The 26979-nt window shown below is 43.2% G+C and overlaps 1 protein-coding gene across 1 annotated transcript; it reads left to right on the plus strand.

The window, feature by feature from the left end:
• Positions 1-8888: 8888 nt before the first annotated feature.
• On the plus strand, positions 8889-24975 carry LOC125309040. The gene is made up of 3 exons (XM_048265692.1): positions 8889-9371; positions 22013-22090; positions 22232-24975. Exon 3 carries the CDS (start codon positions 23119-23121, stop codon positions 24601-24603), a length of 1485 nt encoding a protein of 494 aa, XP_048121649.1. The 5' UTR covers positions 8889-9371; positions 22013-22090; positions 22232-23118; the 3' UTR covers positions 24604-24975.
• Positions 24976-26979: the final 2004 nt, after the last annotated feature.

Here is a 26979-nt window from a genome sequence, read left to right on the forward strand (position 1 = left end):
GCGTGTGTGTGTGTGTGTGTGTGTGTGTGTGTGTGTGGTTTGTGTGGTATGTGTGTGTGTGTGTGGGTGTGTGTGGTGTGTGTGGTATGTGTGTGTGTGTGTGTGTGTGTGCGTGTGTGTTGAGTCTCCAGATCAAAGCCCAGAGAGCAGGGCCATCAGCGCAGCTCATTAGAGGGACTAATCAGCAGCATCACACACAGGGAGGAGACCCCTAATAGCATTACACAACACCCCCTAAACGAATGAAACCTGTTTACACACACACACATAAGATGGAGACTGGGTTTAGGTTAAGAAAGAGAGAGAGTGGTGGTGGTGTGTGTGTGTGTGTGTGTGTGTGTGTGTGTGTGTGTGTGTGAGAGTGTGTGTGTGTGTGTCAGAGAGAGTGATCAGGGATTGAAGGTGTGTGTGTGTGTGTGTGTGTGTGTGTGTGTGTGTGTGTGTGTGTTTGTGTGTGTGTGTGTGTGTGTGTGTGTGATAGAGAGTCATAGAGAGAGAGAACGAGAGAGAGAGATAGAGATAGCAGGGACTAAAGGTCCAGAGAGTAATTAGACAGAGCCAGTGAAGAAGCAGTGTGTGTGTGTGTGTGTGTGTGTGTGTGTGTTGCTCTAATCTACATTCACACACTGTCTTTTATTGTACTTAAGAGGTTTGCCTCTTAAGTACAATAAAAGACAGCACATCTAATCTCTCTAAGTGATGCTTGTTATTTTCTCCCAAAATTCCACCATAAATCATCTGAAGAGGGCCTCTTGAAATGCACACACGCACAACAATCTGTTAGACAGTGATGTAGAACTGTTACTCATTTTACAACTCCAGTTATTGCTTTTAATTTCTCTTAAGTAAATGTTAAGATAGCCTATATTTTTAGGGGGAATCAGTAGTACCCAGGCTCTGTTAATACAGATCATTCCTTGGGGGAAGGGTCACTTTACCAATCTGATTCACCATCCTTATTCAAACTGCTTGCACAGCTTAAAACTTTGATCTCATTCAGTATGACAGAATTTAGCATTACAATCTGATGTATCAGCTATATGCTGACATAGGCATATATGCTGGCTCTCTTGTCAAAGTGAATCTTATAATCTTATAATATTCACAGTTTTCCTATGCAATTTGCATATATATAACTGACAACCGCCCTTCTGTGATTTACAACTGTTCAATTGCCTCCCCTCAAATCACGACTCCTCAAGGACTGCGCCATCACTGTATATTATTGTACCTCGCGGCTCTTAATGACAGCAATCGTAAAAATCACTGTAGAGAGACGAGCTCCTGTCCTGTCAGTGGCTAAGTGAATTTACTCTCCTTTCATTCTAGATAGATAGATAGATAGATAGATAGATAAATACTTTATTGATCCCCAGGGGATTCTCATTATGATAAACAATGGCCGCTATTCTTCATTTTTCTAATGCAGTGTCTGTGTGTGTGTCTGTGCCCATGAATGGACCCTTTCAAGAGAGTTCCATTATCAGCATCATAGTTGGCCCCACAAGACTTCCTTTTTAACATTCCATATGTTATCTTAATGCAGAGGAAGTAGATTGGGACCCAAATAGAACGTTCAAGCATTGTTTTTGTTTTTATTGTTGAAAGGGTGCCCCAATCTACTTCCTCTGCATTAAGATAACATATGGAATGTTAAAAAGGAAGTCTTGTGGGGCCAACTATGATGCAGATAATGGAACTCTCTTGAAAGGGTCCATAGAAGCATCGGATGGAAGCCAATCAGCCTAGATAAAATTTGATTCCTTCTCATCGCTGCAGACCTATATCTGGCTACTTCTGCAAATAATCAAATAAGAGGCATTTGGTTTAAAAAAAAAAAAAAAAAAAAGCCTGCGGTGATTAAGACGAATCTGCGCTCTAAACGTGAAGGCGCGTGATGAAGCTGGGAGGGAGATAATGAGACGGGGCATCAGTCTCCCGGCCTTCTTCAGACCCCGTGGCTCTTCGCCAGAGTCTAATTACTCTGAATGGTGAGCTCTGTTAAACAGCACAGGGCCTCCGTGTTAATCACATCACTTTAAAGAAATATAGACGCACATATCTAAGTGGGGCTGTGCCCTTAATCAACAGTCTAATCAGAGGACCGGCGGTGATTACAGATAAGACACGCCAGCTAAACACGAGGCGCAGGAGTCAAACGGCTAGATTCATTAGGTGGTGAGACAAGTACAGGCTATTATTACATGAAACGTCTGCTTTCCATTCCATTTAATTGTCACTGACACCCTAACAGCCATCTGTGTATCTGTAGCTGTGCTGTGTTGTATGTTGGGAAGTTAAGCGGGCCGAGGACTGACAGAGGAAACGAAAGTTTTGAGATGGAGAGAAACGTATTTGAGCTGGACAGAAGGAGGCTTTGAGATGTCGGAAAGGAAGGACATTTTCAGATCTGGACAGAGAGGACAACGCGTGAGCTGGTGGTGACGGCACTAATGTGTGTAAATGAGATGGAACTGTGTGCTGAGGAGATGTGAGGTGCATGAGGTCCGGCGCATTATTCTCCTCCGTTAGCGCTAGCGTGCCTGTGTAATTACAATGTCAGAGAAACCTCGAGCGACAAGCGGAGATCAGATGGATCGATCGAGTTTAATTGAGCTGCGGGTCGTGAACAGCATCTCAGACACGCAGTCCTCAAAGAAAGGGGGGGGAGTGCTCTGAAGACCTCAGGTGCCCTGCCCCCCCCAGGAGGGAGTGCGGAGTGTGTTGGGAGGAGAGGATAGAAGAGAAGGAGTGTGGAGTGGGCTGTGTGCTGGATGTCTGAGATTAGTCATCAACAGATGGTGAGAGTAGTAAATTCTGACTGAGGAGCTTGACCCCATACAAACATACATACACACACTAACAGCACAACCTGGACACACACACAGACTAACAAAACAACCTGAACACACACACACACACACACACACACACAAAAACACACACACACATACACACACACACACACACACACAAAAGACACATAAAGTCTGGACACGGAGCACAGAACACACACACACACACACACACACACACTCATCTGCAGCAGTATTGGCTGTCGTGTTCAGACAGAGGCTCGTTGAGGCTGGACGCTCAGGAGAACAGACTGGACACATTTACTGCCCCAAACAGCAGCCCTGCATTTTCTTTCCCATATTTTGTCAGAGGAATCGATACATGACAGTGCAGCCCAGAGATTTAGGAGGTCAACACTAAATACGCTGCCCCTCATCTTTAATCTTAGCGCTGGACTCTACTGCGGCCTAAACACCGCGGTCCTCTCTCACGCTCATAACCCAGCTGCTACTAAGCCACAGAGTCGTACCGTGCAGAATGATGAAGAGAGTGGACAGCCTGGCCAGTGGGCAGTCTGCTGGGGAGAGTCGATCTGTGGCTCTGCCTCTCTCTGTCCTGCATGAACCCTCTGGCCCCTGTGGGACTGGCTGGCCTTTGTGCCGCCCTCACAGACTCTCTATCTGTGGCGGGCAGTGAAAGAGGCGTTTGGACACAGCGGCTTTAGCTCGGCGAGGATGAAGTGGGCACCGGTTCTCTGGCCGACGCGAGCTGCTGTCCGAGGGGCCCGGTGCGCTAATGGAGCGTGGAGGAGAGGGAGGACGGGGCTGCTGTTGCCCTGCCTCCCCCTCGCTGAGGGGCCGCGGCGCTGCCCAGCTGCAAACACACACCCAGCTGCGGAACCAATCACACAACGGGGTGGCGATGGGCGCCGGTGCCTGCGAGAGCACGAAGAGCTTTTCTCCTCTGCAGTGGGAGTCCAGCTCAGCTCTCCTCCAGCTTGACTGACATTTACATAAATGGACACACGCACAAGCAAGCCCTGGTGGATGGTAAAGGGTCCTGTGTTGGAGCTCTGCAGATAAGCTGGATAGACACACACACACACACATAGACACTCACACACACAAACACACACACAGACACACACACACACACACACACACACACACACACACGCTTAGCAGTGAAATCCACTCAGTCTGTGCTTCATCAGTTCTCACTACTGCCTGCAGCTCAGCACTGCACACAAGCACACACACATGTACACACATGCACACTCACACACTAGCAGAATCTCACAGCCTCTCATTAACATGGGGATGACGGAGTGAGCCTGAATGAGGAGTTAATTTTAACACCAGTCTCATCAAAGAGATCCTCTCTCTCTCTCTCTCTCTGTTTCATATGCACACACATACACAGATTGTTGAGTGTCGATGGCTCTTTAGCTGAAGATAAGTGTGTGGATCTGCCTCTGTAACAGAAACTGCCCCTTGAGGAGTTGTCCACCTAAGGCCCTACGACCAGATGTCCTCTCCGTTTATCTGCACTCCTACTGAAGCGCTGGTCACTTACAGCCAGAGATCAGCTCCTGTTACTGTAACTGTGGAGAGTGGCTTGCCTAAAGCAGAGATCAGCTCCTGTTACTGTAACTGCACTATACTAGTGGAGAGTGGCTTGCCTAAAGCAGAGATCAGCTCCTGTTACTGTAACTGCACTATACTAGTGGAGAGTGGCTTGCCTAAAGCAGAGATCAGCTCCTGTCACTGTAACTGCACTACTAGTGGAGAGTGGCTTGCCTAAAGCAGAGATCAGCTCCTGTTACTGTAACTGCACTATACTAGTGGAGAGTGGCTTGCCTAAAGCAGAGATCAGCTCCTGTTACTGTAACTGCACTATACTAGTGGAGAGCAGCTTGCCTAAAGCAGAGATCAGCTCCTGTTACTGTAACTGCACTATACTAGTGGAGAGCGGCTTGCCTAAAGCAGAGATCAGCTCCTGTTACTGTAACTGCACTATACTAGTGGAGAGCGGCTTGCCTAAAGCAGAGATCAGCTCCTGTTACTGTAACTGCACTATACTAGTGGAGAGCGGCTTGCCTAAAGCAGAGATCAGCTCCTGTTACTGTAACTGCACTATACTAGTGGAGAGCGGCTTGCCTAAAGCAGAGATCAGCTCCTGTCACTGTAACTGCACTACTAGTGGAGAGTGGCTTGCCTAAAGCAAAGATCAGCTGTTAGCTGCATGCTAGACGTCCCTTAAGGGTAAAGTATAGTGACTGAGCATTTGGCAGACAGTTTTCTCCGAAGCGTCGCAGACTCGTAATAGCAGGTTTGGGAATAAAAAGCCAGACTAACTGATTGTCGGGTGGAAAGGCTACTGGTGATCCACTACATCAGCATACCCCCATGACCCTGTTCTGCTGTTAGCGGCCCTCCTGGTGAAGAGCGGCTCTGAGACCAGAGATCAGCTGCCGTTAACTCCACTTCCTGTAAAGAGCGTGAGCGTCCCCCACCTAAGACCAGAGATCAGCTGCAGACTCCTAGTTAAGAGCTGACCACCTATGGCCAGAGATCAGCTCCTGTTAAATGCACTCCTGATGAAGAGCGGCTCACCCAAAGTAGAGATTTGTTTCTGTTATCTGCATGCTGCAGGTTATTTTTCTGTGCGTCTGCGCGCTGCTCTCTGGCTGTAGATTTTCAGCTCAGCTGTCTGTGTGTGTGTGTGGGTGTGTGTGTGTGTGTGTGTGTGTGTGTTCAGCTTACTGACATGTCCCTTATGCTACATGTCCAACACATGTGGGTGCAAATTGGTTGTTGCTTTCAGAACATTGTGCTTTCAATGTGCGTACGTGTGTATGGGTGCGTGTGCGTGCTCAGATGGGTGTACGTATGTTTGAATCTGGGTTGTGATTAGTCAGAATGTTCATAACTGTCCATGTCCTGTGAAACTGTTCTAACATGAACCAACAGGAAGTGATGCGACTGTGAGAGCCGTTCCCATTTGTGTGAGCGATTGCATGTGGCAGCTCAATTTTCATCTCAAGTGGAGACCTCGTCTAGATCAGCATCTCATTTTCACTTCAGCTGCAAAAAGAATTTCCAGTGCAGGACATCAGTCTCTCCTTATGGATGCACATCCTGAAATTGGCTCATAAACCTATCAAGTAATCGGATAAATTTGCCACACTCCACAAGATCCCACACGATCCCTCAGCTTCTCAGGTGGGTGAAAAAAAAGAGTGTGTGGGGGGCGCTGTGATGCAGCTGGCTACACTGCCCGTGCCATATTCAGGCCAAAGTCCCCACGGGGACCGGGGTTCAGGTCCAGCCGGGGTCATTTCCCTATCCCACCCCATCTCTCTCCCCCACTCACTTCCTGTCAGTCTTTCTCTTCCTTATCAAAAAGGGGGGGAAAAGCCACCAAAAATACGCTTAAAAAAAGAATGTGTCTCCTAGTCAAAGCCCCTGTATGTTCTCTGTAACAGCTGGGCTTTTGTGCAATAAAGAGCGATTCAGGTAGAGACTGGGTGATTATGATGACAGACAGAGAGTGTAGAGACATCAACAAGAGGTCCATCTGGCCAGTTAGCAAACCAGGGGCAGAACCACTTGTGATTATCTTCCACGGCGAGAGGAGCGCTTTGTCTCGGAGCCCAGAGCAGAGGAAGTGACATGGCAGCATCTCATTATGCCCTACTGTAAATACCAGCAGATTAATTACAATGACTGAGACAGATGGCTCATTACTGGATCACCAACATGGCTTCACTGTGGACAAGAGAAATTTTACAAAAATATTACAGGTACAGAATTTCATTCTGCAGTTTTGTGTCATGTTAAGTGATTTTAATTACTGGTCAGAGGTGATTTCATGGACAATGCTGGTCTGGGAACAGCTGTGGGACACAGTACCTGACACAGTCCCATAAAATCTATGACTCTCATAATCCTGAAATGTGCTGACATTATTATCTTGCATCCTTTATTGTAAGTGTCCCTTTAAAGATCTACTCCAAGCAGCATTAAAAGCTGGATTTACTGTTATCCAGCAGAAACCTTAAAGTCAAAGTAAAAAAAGAGTGTAGTGGTAACTGCTGTAAGTCACACCCACACACTCAGACCAGTGCCCTCCATCTTTGTCATTGTTTTACTGCTGTTTCTCCCCTCTTGTCCGTTTCACATATTTAACGTTGATTGACAGCGTCGGGCATTGTTCTCATCTCCCTTTGTCTCCAGTGTGTGTCTGTCAGTGTGTCTGTCGGCACAAACCAATCAATCTCTGAGACCTGGACTCTCAGGTTAATGCTACTGCCTGGTTCCAAAGGACAAGCTGGACCAGTGCTCTGAACACTCATTTAAAACTCATTTTGGGTTCTTTGATGTTGTTGTTGTTGTTGTTTGTCCTCCCCTGTCGTTGTGTCCTGTCCTCCTCTCCCCTACTGTGTCTCCTGTGTCCCTCTGTCAGTGTGTCTGTCCATTCACACCAATCAATGATTTTAGACAGAGCTGCTGGATGGGGAGACCAGCTCCTCCTTGGGGCAGCCGTGGCCTACTGGTTAGCGCTTCGGACTTGTAACCGGAGAGTTGCCGGTTCGAACCCCGACCAGTAGGAACGGCTGAAGTGCCCATGAGCAAGGCACTATGGTGGATTTTCATGATTTAAAGGAATGTAATCATGGCTTTTCATGTTTTAGAAGAATGTAGTCATGAGTGTCATAAGTTTTTATGTCACTGCATGTGCTGTGAGCAGGGTGAGGTCATTGTATCTTGTGTAGGTTAGACCAACTATCAGAGGAGTGGGGTAAGTGGAAAAGTACTGGGGGTACCAGGATGAAAGCATCTCCTCCTTACAGTACATGGTCAAGGGAAGGGGGGTGTTATCCAGCTGGTGAGCACCGAACAGGACAGGGAGTAGGAGGCCGCTGTGTCTTATGATTTAGGGCCTGTCCAGCTAGGAAGAGAATCAGATAAGAAGGCCCTATTTCCCCAAACTGGAAAGAACCAGAAAACCTCTATTTTACATGTTACAGGATATGCATTAGACAGGTTTAGTTTTATGCATGATGGGAAGATGGTTTCCACCAATGTAAGCGACCCTGCTTAATGCTGATTGGTGAAAGGTGTTTTTGGGGATGACGTGAGAGGGTGGCACTTCTCGAGGGCCAAGGGGTATAAAATATAGTGTATAGCCCTCCGTAGGCAGATTTCGTCGGGGGCCCCAGCTGATGACGTCTCCTCCCTATTGCTTTGATGGTTGGTCTGGACTTTGGTTAGGCTGTACTATCATTGCAATATGGAGAATAAAGATCAACAGTCTTCAGAAAATCTTCTGTCTACATTGTCTCCTTCGGATGCCTTGTTCCAGAGTGCTAAATTACTAAATAGTCAAGTGGTAATTGTTAATTGGAAAATTGGATTCGGAAGTGGACATTTTCCACGACAGCACCTAACCCCTCACTGCTCCTCGAGCGCCGCTGTTGTTGCAGGCAGCTCACTGCACCGGGATTAGTGTGTGCTTCACCTCACTGTGTGCTGAGTGTGTTTCACTAATTCACGGATTGGGATAAATGCAAAGACCAAAATTTCCCTCACGGGATCAAAAGAGTATATATACTTATACTTATTTATACATTAAAGGTGTCTATGGACTAATGTCTGCCTTTGTGTATGATGTGGAGAGCAGCTCGCTGACTCAAGGCTTCTGAGCAAACACACACACACACGCATGCACACATGTACACTGTGGAATTCTGGGGTATTCTTAATGTATTCAAATGTGTTCATATGTTACTTCTGTGTGTAGTATACAACGTGGAGAGACCCATGCCATTGTACACACCCTTTTTCTGATCAGTAGCTTAATAGCTTGACCAGATGTGGACATGGTTCAGGCCTGTCACAAGCACGTAGGATTTACCATCAGACAGGTCATGCTGCCATAGGCCTTAGTGATAAGGCCCGAATGAGATATCGTCTTGTTGTTCTGTTCCAAGGTTGGTATTTTTCCATCTGGAGTTGGTTTTGTGCAATGCTTGGTACCTTCCACGTTGGCATGATTTACGTTCGTATGTTTTAGTATAACAGGCTTTGTCTCAGGTTTGGACTTGAAGACGGATCGAGGAAGCAACTCGGGGAGCATCTTATGCCAAGAAGCTCAGCAGCAGCCCGCTTCTACTACCACGAGACTCTGTGCAGTTGTACTGTTTGAGACTTAGCCTGTGCTCTGTTAGTCATTGTTCTACCATCTACAATAAATTCACTTGATCATTGATGCTGATTCAACCGTCAAGCCTTATTGAGAGACCATCTTCAATACAGACATTAGAACTGAAACACAACGCAACGATCGGGAATCCAACGTTTGGTTTTCGTGACCCGAACACAAGAGGAGGGGGAGGACGTGAACATCTTGAGACTTCGGGGTCAGAGAGACGTTGCGGTCAGATTGAGACTTCGGGGTCAGATTTGAACATCACATCTGTAAGAAGAGTCTATTTGGCACCCTGACTGACGTTACCAACCCCCCAGCTGGAAGCCAGCCAAGACCCGCTGCAGTGAAGAAACTCCGACCAGGTGAAAGCAAAGAGCCTTTATTCCTTTCTGCATGAAAAGAACTAAAAGTAAAGATGAATGAATGCTATTTTAATAAATAAATTAGAAATTATTTGTTTAAAAAGCTGCACATTAATGAGAGGATTGAATTTTGTGTCATTAAGAGCTATGACAAAGTAACATACCTATATCAATGATTGATGAGCTCTAGATGTCATTGGATATAAGAAGTTTTTCAAAAAAGTAAGAGGTAAAAATGTACACATATTTTTGGTAATTGGACAGATTTGTGAACGAATTAAAAGCATATAGATGAACTAATGACAAGCTTGGGGGATTAATCTTTCCTTTTTCTGTACTGCCGTTACATGTTAAGATGTGTGAATTTCATCAGATAAATGCTGTTCGTGTGCCAAAGAGAAAATAGGAGGAGTTGCTACAGTCATTATTTGTGCTGAGTGAACCGTGTGGTTGTTCTCTCAGCGGTCTTTGTTTAATTAATGGCCTATGACTAAACTTAGTGCTAGTGTTACGAAGGAGACAACATCAACCAGAGTGGGGTGTGTAATCACTGGAAAGTGGTATAGGTTTTCCACCTATGTTTTTTGTTGACTTGGTCAACTGTGAATTTAATGAGAGATCGTTAAAAGTGTGAGTGAGACATTAATTTTGATCGTCGTACAGCCATTTGGGAGAAAAGAAATAGTCTGAGTTAAGTGGAACTGACATTTGTGGAATTTATTGTTGTGGCTTCATGCTGTGAGTAAAATAACTTACAAAGTGTCGGTTACGGAGCGAGAGAGATAGAGTGTTTTCTTTTCCTTGGCAGGAACAGCGATTGTGTGTGTGTCTGTGACTGTGCGTGTGTGAATAAAAGGAGAGAGAAGGACAGCTTCAGAGAGATAGAAGCTTTTGACAAAGCAAAATCACAAAGTTGTCACAAAATCACTGCCACACTACTGACAAAATTAAATAAAGGACCACGTCCCAGTGCAAACACATAGCCCAATTTGAATGGCTCATCGCAGCAAAAATAATTTGGAACATTACCTCACACACACACACACACACACACACACACACACACACACACACACATACTGAAGAATGATGTGTGTAAACTAATCTATGTGCAGTGTACAATTCTGCTGCATTCCATATGTATCTCACTTGCACTAGGCCTTAACATAAACAGATTTACGAGTTTACAGGTCAGGGTGCCTCTCTGCTCCAGGCTCAGGCCCGTATCAATAGGTTCTCTGTGTTCTGCCCCTGAAGACATCTTATCTGTGCAACAAATGTTGTTGACCTCCCTCTGACCATGGTTGTGTCTATGTGGTGCAGTTTGGGCCATCTCTCACATGACAGATATATACACCTCTCTGTACTGTATTATTACTTGAGACTTTCCCTGAAGAGGATCGAGGAAGTGACTACATGTGCAACTCTGTCATATGCACAATAGCCCGCTTCAACCCGCAACTACGAATAGACTATGCAGTTGTAGGAAGAAACTTTAACCTTTTAGAATATGTGTGTTTGTAAGGGCCTGGTATGGGTTCTTTTACTTTTGTTTATGAGCAGGTGTTGCAGACAAGTGTATAAGTGAACAGAAATTGGGGTAATAAGAGATGTTTAGCATCAATGACATTCTTCAAGGTGGTTGTGCCTAAGTGCTGGTTTGTTGAGAGAGAGGGGGCCCTGAGATGGATCTGCAGGGCCGGAGTGGGGCCACTTTTCAGCCCGGGAGTTTCAGGACCAAGACTGGCCCACTTTTTTAGTGGTGGTGGAAATTGGATAAATAAAGCAGTTCAGCTCTTACTATCCTGCAGTTTTTATTAGTACCAATATTCCACTATTCCACAAGGATAGGTTTATATGTATCCCACAATTTCACTAGGAGGCATATTAAACTAATTGCTTACATTGGGCTCATCATTTTCAGCGGGGAGACTGGCTCATCAGCTGCTCAGACTACTTTTGTTTTTAGGCCTAGGCTACAGGGCTGCCAACTTTTCAAAAAACCTTGGAGTGAGATTTGGTGGGGCCAACCAAAATTTTGCTGCGGAAATTTTTGTTTGGCTCATTCAGCATTATACCGTACAGTAAAAAAAAACGTACATCAGTGGTTCTCAGGTGTAGGGACCAGGCATGAACGGATTATGAACTTTCGGGCCCCTGGGCCCACATGTTTTAAGGGCTCCCCACTAATTGTCGCATATGTGGAAGGGGGGTTTGGGGGTCCTCCCCCAGAATTTTTTTCATTTGTTTGATGTGATTTCCTGTATTCTGGTGCATTTTGGTAGCTTAGAAATCTAGACACACCCTAGCGGCAGCAAATTACATTTGCTTCCAGGGCTAGTCTAGCAACTCTCCTTTGGCTTGTGAGCTCGAAAAATTAAACTTCTATCAGGCGAATCAAATCATCTATAGAGTCGTTAGGGGGGCATAACATAATGATTGATGACAGAGTTGCAACGGTTTGGCTTGAATTCCCTGCTACTTGAAAACAAAGAAGATGGATATTGCTGTTGGCCAACAGTGTGACACGAGTTAAGCTTGTTTTGAGATGGCAAAAGTTTGAACTAGCCAACTAGCTCTGCTGGTGGGAAAACGCATGGGACTCAGTGCTGTCCTATTGCGTGCAGAGGGAATTTGAAAGACAACCGATTATCCCGCCCCTCGGACTGAGCACTGTGAACGGTGAGTGCCCAGACCCTACATTTTAATGTGGGTCTGGCTCGTCAGGCTAGCATTTTGGGGATGGCCAATGATGATTCCATGCAAAGGCTTGGGCTTCAGGGCCCCCAGACACCTTGGGCCCCTGGGTCTGGGCCCGGAAGGCCCGTGCAGTAATCCATCCCTGGGACCAGGGTCCCAGAGTTAAATGAACATTGGTATCAAAGGGATCTAGCCTACTACTAGGACCATGGGCGTCGGATGCATTGTGAAAGTGGGTGGGACATTTCAGAGGGGGGGTATGGTGGTCCTCCCTCAGAAATTTTTTTTTGGACTAGATGCAATTTCCTGAATTCATCTTCGATACATTTTAACAGGTTATTTAGAGACTTCTATATAACAAAATAAAGCCAGCCTACGAAATTAATAAAAAGTAAATCATGCATAATTTAAAAAATAACTCAATAGGCTACTTGGCTCACGCAATAAGGTTTCCATTACAGCACCGCAGACGTTCAATGAACGCATGAAAGCGGATGGTTTGTTTGAAATCCCGACACTCTTTCAACTACATGGAACGTAATAGTGATAATCAAATACCTCCCTAGATTTCAGTGCCCATCAGTCCCAACATTTAACAATATAACCAAACAGTCCAAAAGTAAATTAAATATCAAACTAAACCGTGAATCCAATGAAAATGACAATGAAGCACTAAACAGATGCTGAAAACAGCACTGGTATTTCGCACGGCAAAAGTGAGGGGGTCCAAACTAACCATTTTAAAAAGTGGGTGGGTGTTTTGTAAGAATTTAAGAAATGTTTATATACTTCAAAATAAATTCAGAAGTCAGACTTGCTTATTTTTATGGAAATTTTTGTGCTGTAGCCTAAGCTATTTTGCACTTCAGAATTATAACCATGCACACACAGGTGGAATAGTTATGGTGATATTGCAATAAGTTCACAACCACAAAAACATATGCTACATTTCACAGTTCAGAAATGTTCAAAAATGTGTGTACATTTCAGCACTCCATGAAATTATGCAGAAGTGGTCACCTGTGTTATTCAACTAGTTTATTTAAGATAATATATTGGTCATTGTAATGGCCATAGCCTATAGCCTACATGCTATTCCTTTTTCAGGATGTACCCATATCTGCATGATGTGAATGTTTGCATATGGCTTATGTCAGGCTTTATATCAATATTTGTGTCTCGTTATTTGATTTTCTTCATATTTTTGCATGTCACTAGGAAGCATGCCAATATAAATATAGTCATTTATCTGTAATGGGATTGGCTGGAACCTGACAATATAAGAACCATAGTGGGATAATCTATGGCTGAGCAATTTACAAAAATGTATGTAGGCCTACTGACAAATAGTTTACATTAGAATACATTATAATTTCGCCCCAATGAGGCTATGTAGAAATGTGTTGCAATTTCAAAACCGGATTAGGCCTACTCAGGAACCACTTATTGCACAGAGGCATGCTTTATATCATTGTATTCGGTACGGTTTGCTGTTTATTGTGATATTGGGTTTGCCACGTGTTGTGTGAAGGGTTAGTGAAATATTAAACCGAGAGTAATGGGTGTGCACTGTGTGCAAAATGCAAATATGATTAGCCTAAATTGCACGTCGGTTCAATGTTAATTTTCTCGCGAACTATTTATCACAGCAACTTGGCGCTAATATCATTGGGAAGCTTAGATTCCGCACGTTCACCTGATGTGTGATATCATATGTATAGGTTTAGTTTAGTTGAACCTCATCTGCCAGGTATTTGACCTAGGCTTACCAGGTTGACACTTCAGCGTGAAAAATAGCCAACTCAATAATACTCAAAGCATAGGCCTACCTGAAGCCGGGCAAATGCGGGGGGAATGCGCCTGGGACAGCTTCTGAAGTAGCATCGCAAATGAGAGAAAATTTAGAAAATTCCACAGACAGGGGGTGCTCTTGAACCCTCTCACCGTCTCTGAAAGCAGAGGCTCAACAGGTAGATCTAAACTCATTTTTCAGGCATCTGACCGACCGGGTTGACACTTCAGCGTGAGAAATCGGGGGTGTGGCGTGTGAGTGTGTGAAACTAATCAAATGCGTGTGTCTCACGGCCAATGCGTGAGAGTTGGCACCTATGCAGGCTACTGCATACACAGATCAGGCTTGAGTTTTGTTATCAATATTTGCATAATATTTGCAAAGTCTATGAATCGCCATATTGGATGATACAAAAAGGATAATATTTTAATTAATTTAATATGTTGCTTGCGAATAGGTTAACAACGCTACAACATCCAGTATTAGCCCAATAATTGCGCCGCTAATAATCATGGCTATCTCTCTTTACCAGTTGCCACTTATGTCTGTCCTCTTCAAAAAAAATCTGGAAGCTTGGCACATTTGGCAGCATTTTCCTCCAATATTTTTCGTCTTTTTTACCTGGCCTTTTCAGTCCCTCATGGCCTCTTTCTACCATCCATCCACCCTGGCGCTTATCACTACGGTAGGGCCTGCCCGGCTATGGTATCTGAGACAACTTTTTAGAAAAGACGGGCTATATGGACCAAACCAACTCTTCTTGGGAGGGAAGAACAACCCATGCAGAGGCTGCGGTGTTAGGCATAGAATGCAAACGTGTGTAGCCAACTCTAAGAGAAGATAGATTAACGTGGCAAATGTCAATATTTTTCCCTCGACCGGCCCAAAAGTGAAGCGGCCCACCGGGAATTCTCCCGATTCTCCTGATTACCCACTCCGGGCCTGCCATCCGGGATCTGCCATCTTCACTAGGGAGGTCGGCACCTTCATTTAAGTTAGGTCAAAGTTTGGGGAAGTGTCACTGATGTCGGTTGTCAAGAGATACATCCTTAATGTTGAAGAGTTGGGTAATGTGGTCATTGAATATTTGACATCACAGGGGGAGATGTAAGCTTCTCTCTGTATCTTTAGACTGCTCCTTGTTAGCCACATGGCGTAGGTCTCCGGTTACCGTGAATAAAGCTCTCTGAGATTTCTGACTGACTGCTGATTCTGCCTGAGAACTTCTTTGAACAATCCAGAATTCTGTATTTCACAGTGTGACTGTCAATACTTTTATATTTGATATTGTTACTGTACCATCTATAATAAATGACTCCATTAATGATCCTGATCCACACACCAGGTCTTATTTGAATTCAACTTCAATACATCTCCATTGATACAAAACACAACTCAACATTTACATGGGCAGACAAAGAAACAAAAAGCAACCATACCCAAGGGGGTTTGTCTCACTAAATTCAGACCATACATGCAGTCATACTGACACCATGGAATGGCGTGCATACTGTATGTGCAAAGACAACAGCAAGATGCAGATTTACTAGTGTACAGGTCAGGGTGCCATAGCTAGACTGGAGACGGTACCTATATATCAGTATAGGCTCTGTGTGTTTTTCCCTTGGAATGTCTTATCTAAGACATGTTGTTGACCCTTCTCCAACTAAAGCGCTCCCTCCGCACATAATGCTGACGTGAGTGTGGAACACTCATTATATTACATACATAACATTTCAATGTTTCTAATACAAAACCGCACACTAGGTTCCAACTATATTGCCTCCACTGTGTTGATTGCAATTCAGTTCTGTTTTTGTCAGCACTGCTCAATACATTCCATTGTTTATCCAATGCTTGTCAGTTAAAAAGAGAGTTTAGAGCAGTGGTCCCTTTTTCTTTTTCTTCCAAGGGCCAGCTCACTATGCCTGGCTCTAAGAGAGGGCCAGCTCACTATGCCTGGCTCTAAGAGAGGGCCAGCTCACTATGCCTGGCTCTAAGAGAGGGCCAGTTCACTATGCCTGGCTCTAAGAGAGGGCCAGATATCAGTATCAGTAACCATAAACCTTAGTGCTGTGAACAACAGCAGTCTATCTTAGTTGAATATTCCATTACATTTAATATACTACAATTTAATACCATTGTTAGCTGTGTTTATGTTGCCATCATGCCATATCAGTGTAAAATGTGGCTCAAATGAAATACTGATAAAAAGACTTTAGCATTCCCAAAAGTATTAGCAGGGAGTCCCAAATGTATATTTTATTCAAAATGTGTGAACTCTGTCTTTGCATACACAGCTCATATTGTGAACAAGTAATATCCTACAAATAATTCAAATAACTCAAACTATGAGAGTTTTATGTGCTGGCAAAAACATCTGAAATGACCACCATTCTAACTTTCACTCACCTGATGAGAACTTTGTGAATTGTGAATTTGTATGAACATTTGAACGAGTGAATTAAAAATAGAAATAATTATCCCAGAAAGTCCCAGAAATATGACTTGAATAGAAGTTAGTTAGTTATTAACAATTAATTGATAAACTTTTAGAATACTTTGAGCACTGATACAGTCAGCATAGGCCTCTTACATGTTTGCAGGTAGGCCTACATTTCATTCCGTTTTCGATGGCAAACGCAAAACAGCGCCAAAACAACCACCAGTGGACAAAAAGAGTATTACATGTGTACTGTTAAGACTCGCCATAGAGAACGAATGGGGGAAATTACGGAGGTTATAGTTTGACGATGTCGTACTCCCGTGCGGGCCAGATGCTATATACCACGGACATGATTTGGGGGGCCACCCAAAATGAGGTGGCGGGCCGTATCCGGTACGCGGGCCGTAGTTTGGGGACCACTGGTTTAGAGTCTAGTCTTCATGGTGGCAAAGGACAGAGGGCAGAGAGGTGTGCGTTCGACTTACTGACAGCTTGGTGAGGTGTGGGCCTGGAGTCTCCAGAATCTTCTCCCAGATGGCATAGGACTGAAAAAGCGATGGGAGGAGTTTCCTGCAATGCTCAGTGCTTTTCAGACCAGGGGTGTGTTGTAGATGTCCTGGAAGGAGGGGAGTAAGTCACCAATGATCTTTCTAGCTGCATTTATTATGCGCTGCAGGGTTCTCCTGTTGGATGTGGTACTACTTCCTAACCACACAGCGATGCAGCTGGTCAGGATGTTCTCAATGGTTCCTCCCCGACTCCATTAAGAAGATAATGCAACAACATTCATTGGACAAACCAAAGAATCGAACAATTGATGCCGTGAAGCCCAGATCTACGTGGAAAAAGACATCTAGAAGATCTTCACTGTGAACATAGAGGCTGCAAGGTCAAGATTGCCTGCTAGGTCAAGCTTAAGCATCTCTATCAAGACCAAGAAGGGACCCCATTGCTGACGACTGACAAAAAACAAAATGGCTGCCTGCCTGTATGCCACAGGCTCCCTGCCAAGAGAGACAAAAAACTGGTGTAGGAAGAAAATGTTAACCTTAAGGGTATGTGTCTTCATATATATATATATATATATATATATATATATATATATATACATATATATATTTACTTATTTACACTTTTGGTCTTGTTTGAGAGCAAGTTATTCATGGTTCATGGGAATGTACAAGTAGACAGAAACAAACTGAGATGTTGATTTGTGACTAGCATCTGTGGTATGTCTTTACAAGGTATTTTTGGTATATGCATGCTGTTTCTGTATAGGCCTTGAGAAAGAAAACTGTCAAAGCTGGCGCCCTGGCATTATTTACTGGGGTCAGGTCAATCTTGATGGAATACCACAGATGTCAGTCGTTAGGGGATAGATACATCCTTGTGGTCACTGTTGAGGAGTTAGGTAATGGGATCGTAAGATGATTAACATACCATAGATAGAGATGTAAGCCTGACAGGGAAGTATAAGAAGAAGTGTTTTCGTGTTGTATCTTCGAACTGCACCTGATAGCGACACAATGTCTATAAATAAATCTTTTTGAGATTTATGACTGACTACTGACTCTGCTTGAGAACTTTCAAGCAAATCCATAATTTTGCACCACACTGCACTGTGTACACAAGACTCCATCAACTGCAGTAAAATATCTACTGACCAGGTGAAATGCAGTCTTTACATATCAATGACAGTAATTGAGTTTGTCATGTTCAGTGCCTGTATCAATGATTAAGAAGCTCTAATGTCAAATGATATCTGATCTAAGAGGCGTACTGTAAATGACAGGTTTGTGAACAACTTTACAGGTTTGTGAACAAACTAAAAGAAGTAACCAGTTAATTAAGACTGTCAAATCCAGTTGGTAGAGTGTTCATTATTTGTGCTATTTTATGTCATAACTTGGGAATATGTGCTGGAGTTTCAAGAAGTGAATGCTGGTTGCAGGGGCGGACAGGCAATCTGTGAGTTCGAGAAAAGTCCAGAACGTCGACTGCCTGGCTCAGTGCCTCATCGGTCAAGTAGGGCTACTGTCTAGATCTCGACATAAATATGCATCCTTCAGGCTTAATCAAAGCTATCAGTAGGCCTATATCTACGCTACCAGTTGCCATTGTCATCCAAAGAAGTAAACATTTGCGCCATTGCATTTTCAATGATACAGGATAGGCAAGATGATGCAGTCATTACCCCTCTCTGTGGCAGGCTACTCATAATAGCCTTGCGCTTCTAAAGCGCACTAGAATTGAATTCCGTGCATGCAGAACAGTGGTGAATGTCAGTAAGATGTCTTCATGGAAGAACTTGGAATAGGCCTATCAAAAATGAAAAACAAGGCAACCGAAAACTGAGAGGAAGAACAGCGACATTTAACCAGTTTTTCCCCAAAGGTATGCTATATTTATAGCCTAGAAAACTAGATGCACCCTAGCGGCAGCAAATATAATTTGCAGCCAGGGTAGTCAGGGTAGTCTTAACATAATGATGGCAGAGTTGCGACGGTTCTGTAAGGAGTCCTGATGTTCCCAGGCTGATCAACCTGATCATGTGAACTGTTGATTAATTACTCTACCACATGATGGTATGACCCCATTGTGGGCCCTGTCAAATGTTGCTGCTACAACAACTTTTTATTATATCTCTAACCTTTTACATTTTCACAGGAGAAACTAACTAGGAAGCAGGAAATTAATGTGTTCATTGTCATGTCTTCATTGATTCACTCTGGGGGTCTCACGGAAGCAAAGGTCTTAGTCCCAGAACAGTAATGATCTTGTGATTCCAGGTGACCCTTCATCAGGTGACCTCCAACCATGTAATCTCTATCAAAGCAAATAGTAATTTCCACCTAAACTTAGATAAAGTGAGGAGCCTATTTAAGAATAGTACACAAGAAGCTCCAGGAGTTCTGTAGCCAGATCCTCCCGCACCACTTCGGTGTGTAGTCATCATCTTCTGAGCCGGGTATGTTCATTTCTCTGATCGTTTCGTGTGATTTCCTAAATGTTCCTTTAACCTGTTTTCGTAACTTTCACATTATTCATTTAGATGTACTTTCTATAATTACAAATAAATTAATTTTGACAAATAAATTGTTAAGCTTTGACCCGCATAGCTTTCTAGCATTTCTTTAGATATCCCCCAGGTTATTATGTGCCATGGGGAACGGCTAGGATTAGTCTCTGGTGCCGTGGGGGCTAATCAGTTGAAAGTAGGCACGCTACCAGTAGAACTGACCATTGTATTGTGATGGATCACTGATTTTATTAGTAGTCTGGAATTAGACAGCTAACCTTAGCACAACCTGAACCCTCAGTAGCTTCGGTAAGGTGTTTTGTCCAGGTGAGCACTGTGATCCAGGTCAGCACTGTAGCCTCTGACCGACTTTCACACTAGGATTATTACTTAGTAATTGGTACCTCCCGAATTAATCGGCAGAGGAGGGCCTTCGTACACTATTCTTGGGGAAAATGCGTCTAATTAAATAGATAGAAGGCATTCTTGTAACAGTATTGTGGGTAGGCCTACATCAGCCTACTATGGATAGTAATACTACTATGACTGAAACTTCTCCATATTTAGCGGGGTCAGATTTATTAGGTTAACAGGGGTTCTATAATCAATTGTTATTTCCAACAGTGCGCGGAAGCTTCACAATTTCCTTCGACCACTCCCAGTTCCCTCATTGGTCCTGACGAGTGATGTCATTACAGTTCCGTGTGAATTCCCTGCTACTTGAAAACACACAAACACAGTGTGTGTGACCTCATTACCTCATGTGACCTCCTTAAAGTGATTCTACTGCTCACTAGTTCCAAGGAGAAGAGAGATGCTGGTGGATTTATTGAGCAGGGTAGACTCTATTGGGTTTGATGTTGCTGAACCTTTCCCATATAAGACTTATACTGCCTTACAGTGAGGCCCGTACTTAGGATTTACAACCACTCTGCCTTTTCAAGAGTGCAGTGTAGTGGGAGTCCTCAAAGACTAAGGCAGTCCTTGCTAAAGGAGCCCAGCTTTTTTCCATTTCTGTTAGACCGTATTGCTATCTTGAAATTGGCAGGTTATGCTAACATCAGCGCTACTGTATGACTGTATGTATTTGTTCACACTTGCAGAATGTGCTATTTTTTTTCCCCCAGCCTTCTCTATTCTATGTTTGAATCAAATATTCTAGAGCGGAGCTCTGTTCTAGAATCTTTGGTTTGAATCACTGTCTGTTCTGTCTGTTCTGGGCCCACTGGCATTCCACTGGAGCCTCTGGGCCATATCAGCAGCTGTTTGATACACAAGCACAGCAGCTCGGATGACCACCCCTCCCAGCAGCACGGCTACTGTTTACAGGAGTGGTACTATTTTATATTTAAAAGATGCCGGTTGAACTTGGCTAATTCCCCACTGGTTTGAGTCCCTAATTAATTTTGAACTGAGAAAATAGTGCAGGGGATGTTTTTAATCTATTTATCCATTGTTTTTGTTGTTTGCCGATAGAAAATCCTTGTGAGAGATTATGAAATCTAGTGCCCCTCTAGGCTCCTGATTCAGGAGATGACGAATGAGCGCAGCTGTCTGTGATTAATAGATTGAGAGATTATAAGTGCTCTTGGTTTGCATCTCAAACTAAGTTGTTTTCTGGGATATTTAATCATAATTATTTGTTTGAACACTGTTGCCACCTGCATTGTTTTTCTCTCTTTTATGTCTGGATACATCTACTCTCAGTGGGGAACAGAGGAAGCTAACTGAAGTCCTGATCAGTTTGCCCATCAGGAGAACATGCTCCTCCCTCCTGGTAAAGACATGTACAGTAACTGTCCATCTGATTGGTCCAGGAGGGGCAGCAGTTTCCCACAGCGGTCTCCCACTCCTTAGGCAGAGCCAGCTCTTTTTTGCAGCTCTGTGTGGAGAGGGCAGCAGGCTGCTGTTAATCATGTTGGCCAGCCATGGACTTACCCAGAGTTTAGTGTCCAGTCATAGACAGAGTGTAGTGGTCAGTTATGGACGTACTCCAGAGTATAGTGCCCAGGCATTGACATCCCCAAACTGTAGTTTTATTCTGACCTTTTTCTAGTGTTCACCACATTAAATGAGTAAAGATATTTTATTCTATTTATTAATGTTTAATCAGAGCCCAGAAACCACTGGCTTTGGCCAGGGTTTAGCTTTTGAGGGAATGTGTGCTGAGACAGGTCAACCTGGAATCACAAACATCTGTGGAATGCTTCGCATCTGAGTAGCTGTGCATTCACTTTTTGGTTTATTGGGTTACTTTTATTGTGTCCTTAAACCCTAGTAGTTTGAGTCTACTCCTGACTCCCTTGGTTTCCAATTAATGTGGGCTCCAATAAAATTGTAATTTATTGACATTCCTCTCTGAGTCTTCTTTGGTGTGTTGTTAAAAAAAATCCTGTGTTACACACACACATAACCACATTACTGTTATTTCCCAGTGCTTTGTCATTTGAGTGCATAGTAATTTAGGCATATGCATTGCCAGGGAGAGCTTTGGCCCCTTTAGGTCTAGGTCATGGCCTTCTGTTAACAGAAGATTCCGGATCAGATTTCAGATCCCTCAAGACCTTGTGGCTGGTGTTGTTCTCATATGGTCTGCTTCAAATTTAGTATGTCTGTGAACAACTGTTAGTTTGGTGATTTATGCATTGCAGAGGTATAACTGGGCTCTCCTCTGTTGTCTTCAGGTTTGAGAGACAATCTAAGACATCAAGACGATCAGAAGGAGAAGACCCGGAAGGCCATGAAGACTTAATTAGGTCTTGGTAAGATACAATTATTTACTCTTCATCAAATAAATAAATCTTCAAGATTTCTTAAGACTTACTTAAGGTCGAGTCCAGTTTTAAGTTTGGTGTATCAAAAAGTCTGTTCAACATCATCTCTATTTTCTGTTGTTTTCTCAGACAGTTTTGTAAGGACACCACAAACACAGAGATCCAGCAGCTATTGCACCTGGGTGAGGAAGGTCAAGAGGAAAGTGTCTGCTGTTTATCTGTCTGAAGATCGCATACGATCCAGAACTGCAACATTCTGGCCTTGTCGGAGGCGAAGAGGGACACAATCCACTCCAAGCATTTATCTTCCATCAGGAGTGACCTCCACAGCCACGGGTGAAGCTGTCTCTGGTAATTGTGGAGGAAAAACTGCAGAAGTAAAAGCTGTAAGACTGATCACAAATACATGGAAATACCAAACAGACACTTGATGTGATATGTGCTTATGACAATATGATCTGAATGAAACAACTGTGCGTGCGTAATGTGTATATAAGTGCGTGCTGTAATGCTACATTTAGTCAGTGATTTGTCTAAGGGTCTGAAGTGAACACTTAGAATAGTGTTAAGCATATTTAGTGGTTGTATAAACTAGCAAATGGGCAGGGGAGTCTGATCGATATATTTTTACTGAAGACAAATCAACAGTTAAATTTCGAGAACGTGTTTATTTGGAGTCATAAAATTTGTTGTGAAGAGTGACATCAAGGGCATTTCCAGAGTCTCTGCTGTGTTAGAATTGGCAGTGTCCATTGCAATGCACTCTTGTGGACCATAAATTACCCAAGTGACTGACAAGTAAAGTTGACACAACAGCAGCTGTGGAAGAGATCAAGTGGAGGATTCCTGTGGTGTTGTTGATTTTAACCACAGAGGTGACAAGAGAAGTGCAAGAAGCTGAACTACAAATCAATAAAAGGGGAAATACCTTAACTAATCCTGAGTGACTTTGAAAAACAAGTTAAGGTAAAATAAATAGACTTGGAAGACAAACCTGATACTAAAAAGGACTAAAAATGACTGACATTGACTCAGTTCAGATCAATGATCTGAGATCAATGGTGGGCACATTTTCAAACTTTGTGAGATCAAAGTTCAAGTTAGATAAAGTTGAGAATAAACTGATAGCAAAGTACAACATTAAGTGCGAAGGATGTTTGTGGGCACTGGATGATTTGACGTGTGTGCTGGAGAGGTGGCAGGAAAAGACAAATGAAGATAAAAAGCTGGCATTGATTATTTGGAATCAGCTTCAACTGAGATCTGAACAGTTTAATAGGGCAGAAAGTGACAGGCGGTGTGATGATGAACAAAAGAAATTCAAAGTCCTGGAGGAACACTGGAAACAGCTGTGGTGTAACCAGGAGAAAGTCCATGCGCAGGAACAGGAAAGACTGCGGAGTGACCTGGAGAAAGTCCATGCGCGGGAACAGGAAAGACTGCGGAGTGACCTGGAGAAAGTCCATGCGCAGGAACAGGAAAGACTGCGGAGTGACCTGGAGAAAGTCCATGCGCGGGAACAGGAAAGACTGCGGAGTGAGCAAAGGAAAGTTGCAGCGCTGGAGGAAGATGTGATGATGCTAGAGTATGAGTTGGAAAAGGCTGGAAAACACTGGGAGAGGATTAAGGCCAGACTGATGCAAGTCCTGAGAGTGCAGTTGCCTGACTGGCAGATGCCTGTCCAAACCCCCCAAGCTTTGGTTGCCGTCCAATTCAATGTGCTGCGTGCAGGCACATTTGGTCCATCAGCACCCCCTGTTAACCTGGAGGGCGGTGACCCTGATGTTTCTGAAGCTGACAGAGAGCTTTGTTTGTTTTTGCAAAACTTTGTGAGAGAAGCACTTCTTCCTATAACAATCCCGAAGTTTGCCACTGACAATAACATTAAGACGTGGGCCAAAGAGTTAAAACACCCACGAGTAGAGGGGGTGGAGACATGGGTTAAGCTGCGCGGTATTGCAGCAGTACATCAGTTGCACCCTTATGATGGTCTTCGAATTATGGGCCTGCTTGTGAGTGGTACAGATGCCAATTGCCTGAAAGCAGCAGTGGAACACGCCCTTGGACAAGACAAGACCAATTTGAAGAATGCTTGGAAAGCACTAGAGGACTGGATACGTGGAGCAGCAAATGAAGCAAGAAACTGGTCGAAGATAGATGAATGTGTGCAGAAAAATGGCGAAGAGGTAATAGACTATGCAATTAGGTTCAAAAACATCTTTGTTGTTCATTCCGGTATTCCTGAAATTGATTCGTTGACTATTTACGACAGCAAGTGTGGTATTCTGAAGTACGAGTTTATTAGGAATTTGCTTCCTGCTATTCGAAGAGCTGTGTATGCCCGCTTGCCCCTCTGGGGGCGACATGGGTTTTCATTCAAAACAGTTATAGACGCAGCCTGTGCCGTTGAGATGGACAAGGAGAGAAAGCGTCAGAATCAGAGGGCCCGTCGTCAAAGGAAGAAGGAGAGACTGAGAAACATGAGAAACGAGTACAGATAATGAAAGGACAGTAGCAAGGGAAACAGCCACAGAGCAGGTGTCCAGAATTCAACACGATGATGACAATGATGATGATGAAGATGATGATTATGATGATGTGGGCGTGGTAGCATAGTGGTTAAAGAGTTGGGCTAGAATGCAGTAGCCTGTAAAGTTGTGGGTTCATTTCCCGGCTTCCACCGTTGTGCCCTTGAGCAAAGCATTTAACCCCAAGTTGCTCCAGGGACAGTTGCCCTTGTAATATAAATGACACATGTAAGCCACTTTGGATATAAACGTCTGCTAAATGAATACATGTAATGAAAATGTAAATGATGATGATGCTTACGATGATGACAACATTGATGATGATGATGATGACTATGAAGACAACATTGATGATGATGATGATGACTATGAAGATAATATTGATGATGACTATGATGATTATGATGAAGACTATGATGCTGATGATGATGACAACAGTGATGATGATGCTTATGACGATGATGATCACGGTGGATGAAGGCTTTTGCCAAATACCATAAACATAAATATAATTGTTTGCAATTATGTTAATAAGCTGAGTTTGTGGTTGGGTTTCAGGTTAGGGTTTTGTTTTTTGTTAAGTTTGCCAGGCTATGTCACAACTACCTGTAATCTGAATTAGTATCATGATAATATATAATCCAATGTAATTTGAGTTCAATTAGTCTTAGACAAATTTTGATAAACAAAGGTGAAAAGTTAATAATACTTGTTATTCATATATACTTGGAGATGAATGTATTTCTACAATACTGTATGATGTCTTGGTTTCTGCTCTCTGTATCTCACGCTGTATGAGAGAGCTGTGTGAGTGTCAGGTGATGAGACCTCCACTGAGTTACTCTGAAAAACTGTGACACTGTTGTGTTGAGTTTTAATGTTATTTTCCCCCCTTCCTTCCCTTCTGAGTACTTGTGTGTAATACAATCATTTTTAGTTGGCTCACGGTTGAGTGTATGAAATTTAATTGTGTGTGACAAATGTAATTTAGGGAATGATCATTATGTGTGATGGGATAGGATTGATTGATGAAATTAATTCTGTATAATCTTAAAAAAAATCTTAATAAAGAAAGAAACTTCTATGGCTTATAGTGGAATTATATTAGAACACACTTGACTTGTATACTACACAAAATCTGAAAAGCTATTCACATGATTCACTACACACATTATACAAACAATAGCTTGCTGTGAAACTGTGAAACTACAGTGCTTCTATCTGAATTAGTGTTGAATTCTTTGGTTGCCCAAGGAAATGTTGTGTTTTCGTATCAGTGAGCTGTACTGAGTTGTTTACTTGGGCCTCTTGTGCAACATACCAAGGGAGAAGCTCCATGACTACATGTACATATGTGTTCTCAATTAGGCTATGCATGGTCACACCCAGGTCATGTAGTGTGATGCATGGTGTTGGATGCATGTGGACACATAACACTCAAAGAATGCAGTAGTGTACAGCACATCAGAATTGCACAGTAGTTTGCCCTTTAGGTGAATAGTCTTCAGAAATGTATGTTTCAAAGGGAGGGTGTCTATAGACAGGGACGTGCACAGGAATTTTGAGGGGCAGTTGCTCTGACCTGATAAAAGGGCACCCCCCCAAAAAAAATAAATAAATACATAAATAAAATAAAAAAAATCATGGGCTATATGCAGGACTGAGAATAACACCATCTTTTTTTAAATATATACACAAAGAAGTAAAACACTGAAATACAGCACTCAATCATTATTTTAATGCCCTTAGGCTTAGTGGTATTTATGTTCTGCTCAGGCAAGATCTTTGAAATGACCTCTAAAATAGCCTATGTTTTTTTTTTATTACAATTATTTAGCATGCAGCTCTTTAATCCTGTAATTTCTAGCATGGTCCTCTCATCTCATATTTGGTGATCATCACTTAGGCCTTCCTGTCCTATGCCTCCTCCTGGTCCACATTTTCCTCACATAGTCTGGAGGCTTGTGACTGCTCTTCACCTTAAATGTAATGTAATTATGAAACATTGCCATTAGTGGGCTAAAATATGAGTCTGATTAATTAATCAATTCGTCTACACAGTGTCATGTCATCTTTATCACAGTGCAAAGTCTCTCTCACCTGCTGGTTGGCTTTTTCGCAGCCAACCCTGCAGTGATTGCTGCCTCCCTGAATTGTCTCTCCCTCTCCTGAATCTGACTCTTTTCAGTGGGCATCTTGGCTTCAAACAATACCCAAAATACTGGTGATAGGATTTAGGGATTTATTTTGAATCAAATAATTAATGTGATGCATTACTTCCATCATTCATTCTTCTTGCTAAAACGAAATGTGAGAAACTAACTATCAGCAGACATGTAGGCTACCTTA

Source organism: Alosa alosa, chromosome 16 (assembly GCF_017589495.1).
Source record: "Alosa alosa isolate M-15738 ecotype Scorff River chromosome 16, AALO_Geno_1.1, whole genome shotgun sequence".
Taxonomy (NCBI): Eukaryota; Metazoa; Chordata; class Actinopteri; order Clupeiformes; family Clupeidae; genus Alosa; species Alosa alosa.

Coding starts and splice junctions, on each gene's coding strand:
- LOC125309040 (XM_048265692.1), top strand. CDS start 23,119: ATGACTGACATTGACTCAGTTCAGATCAATGATCTGAGATCAATGGTG.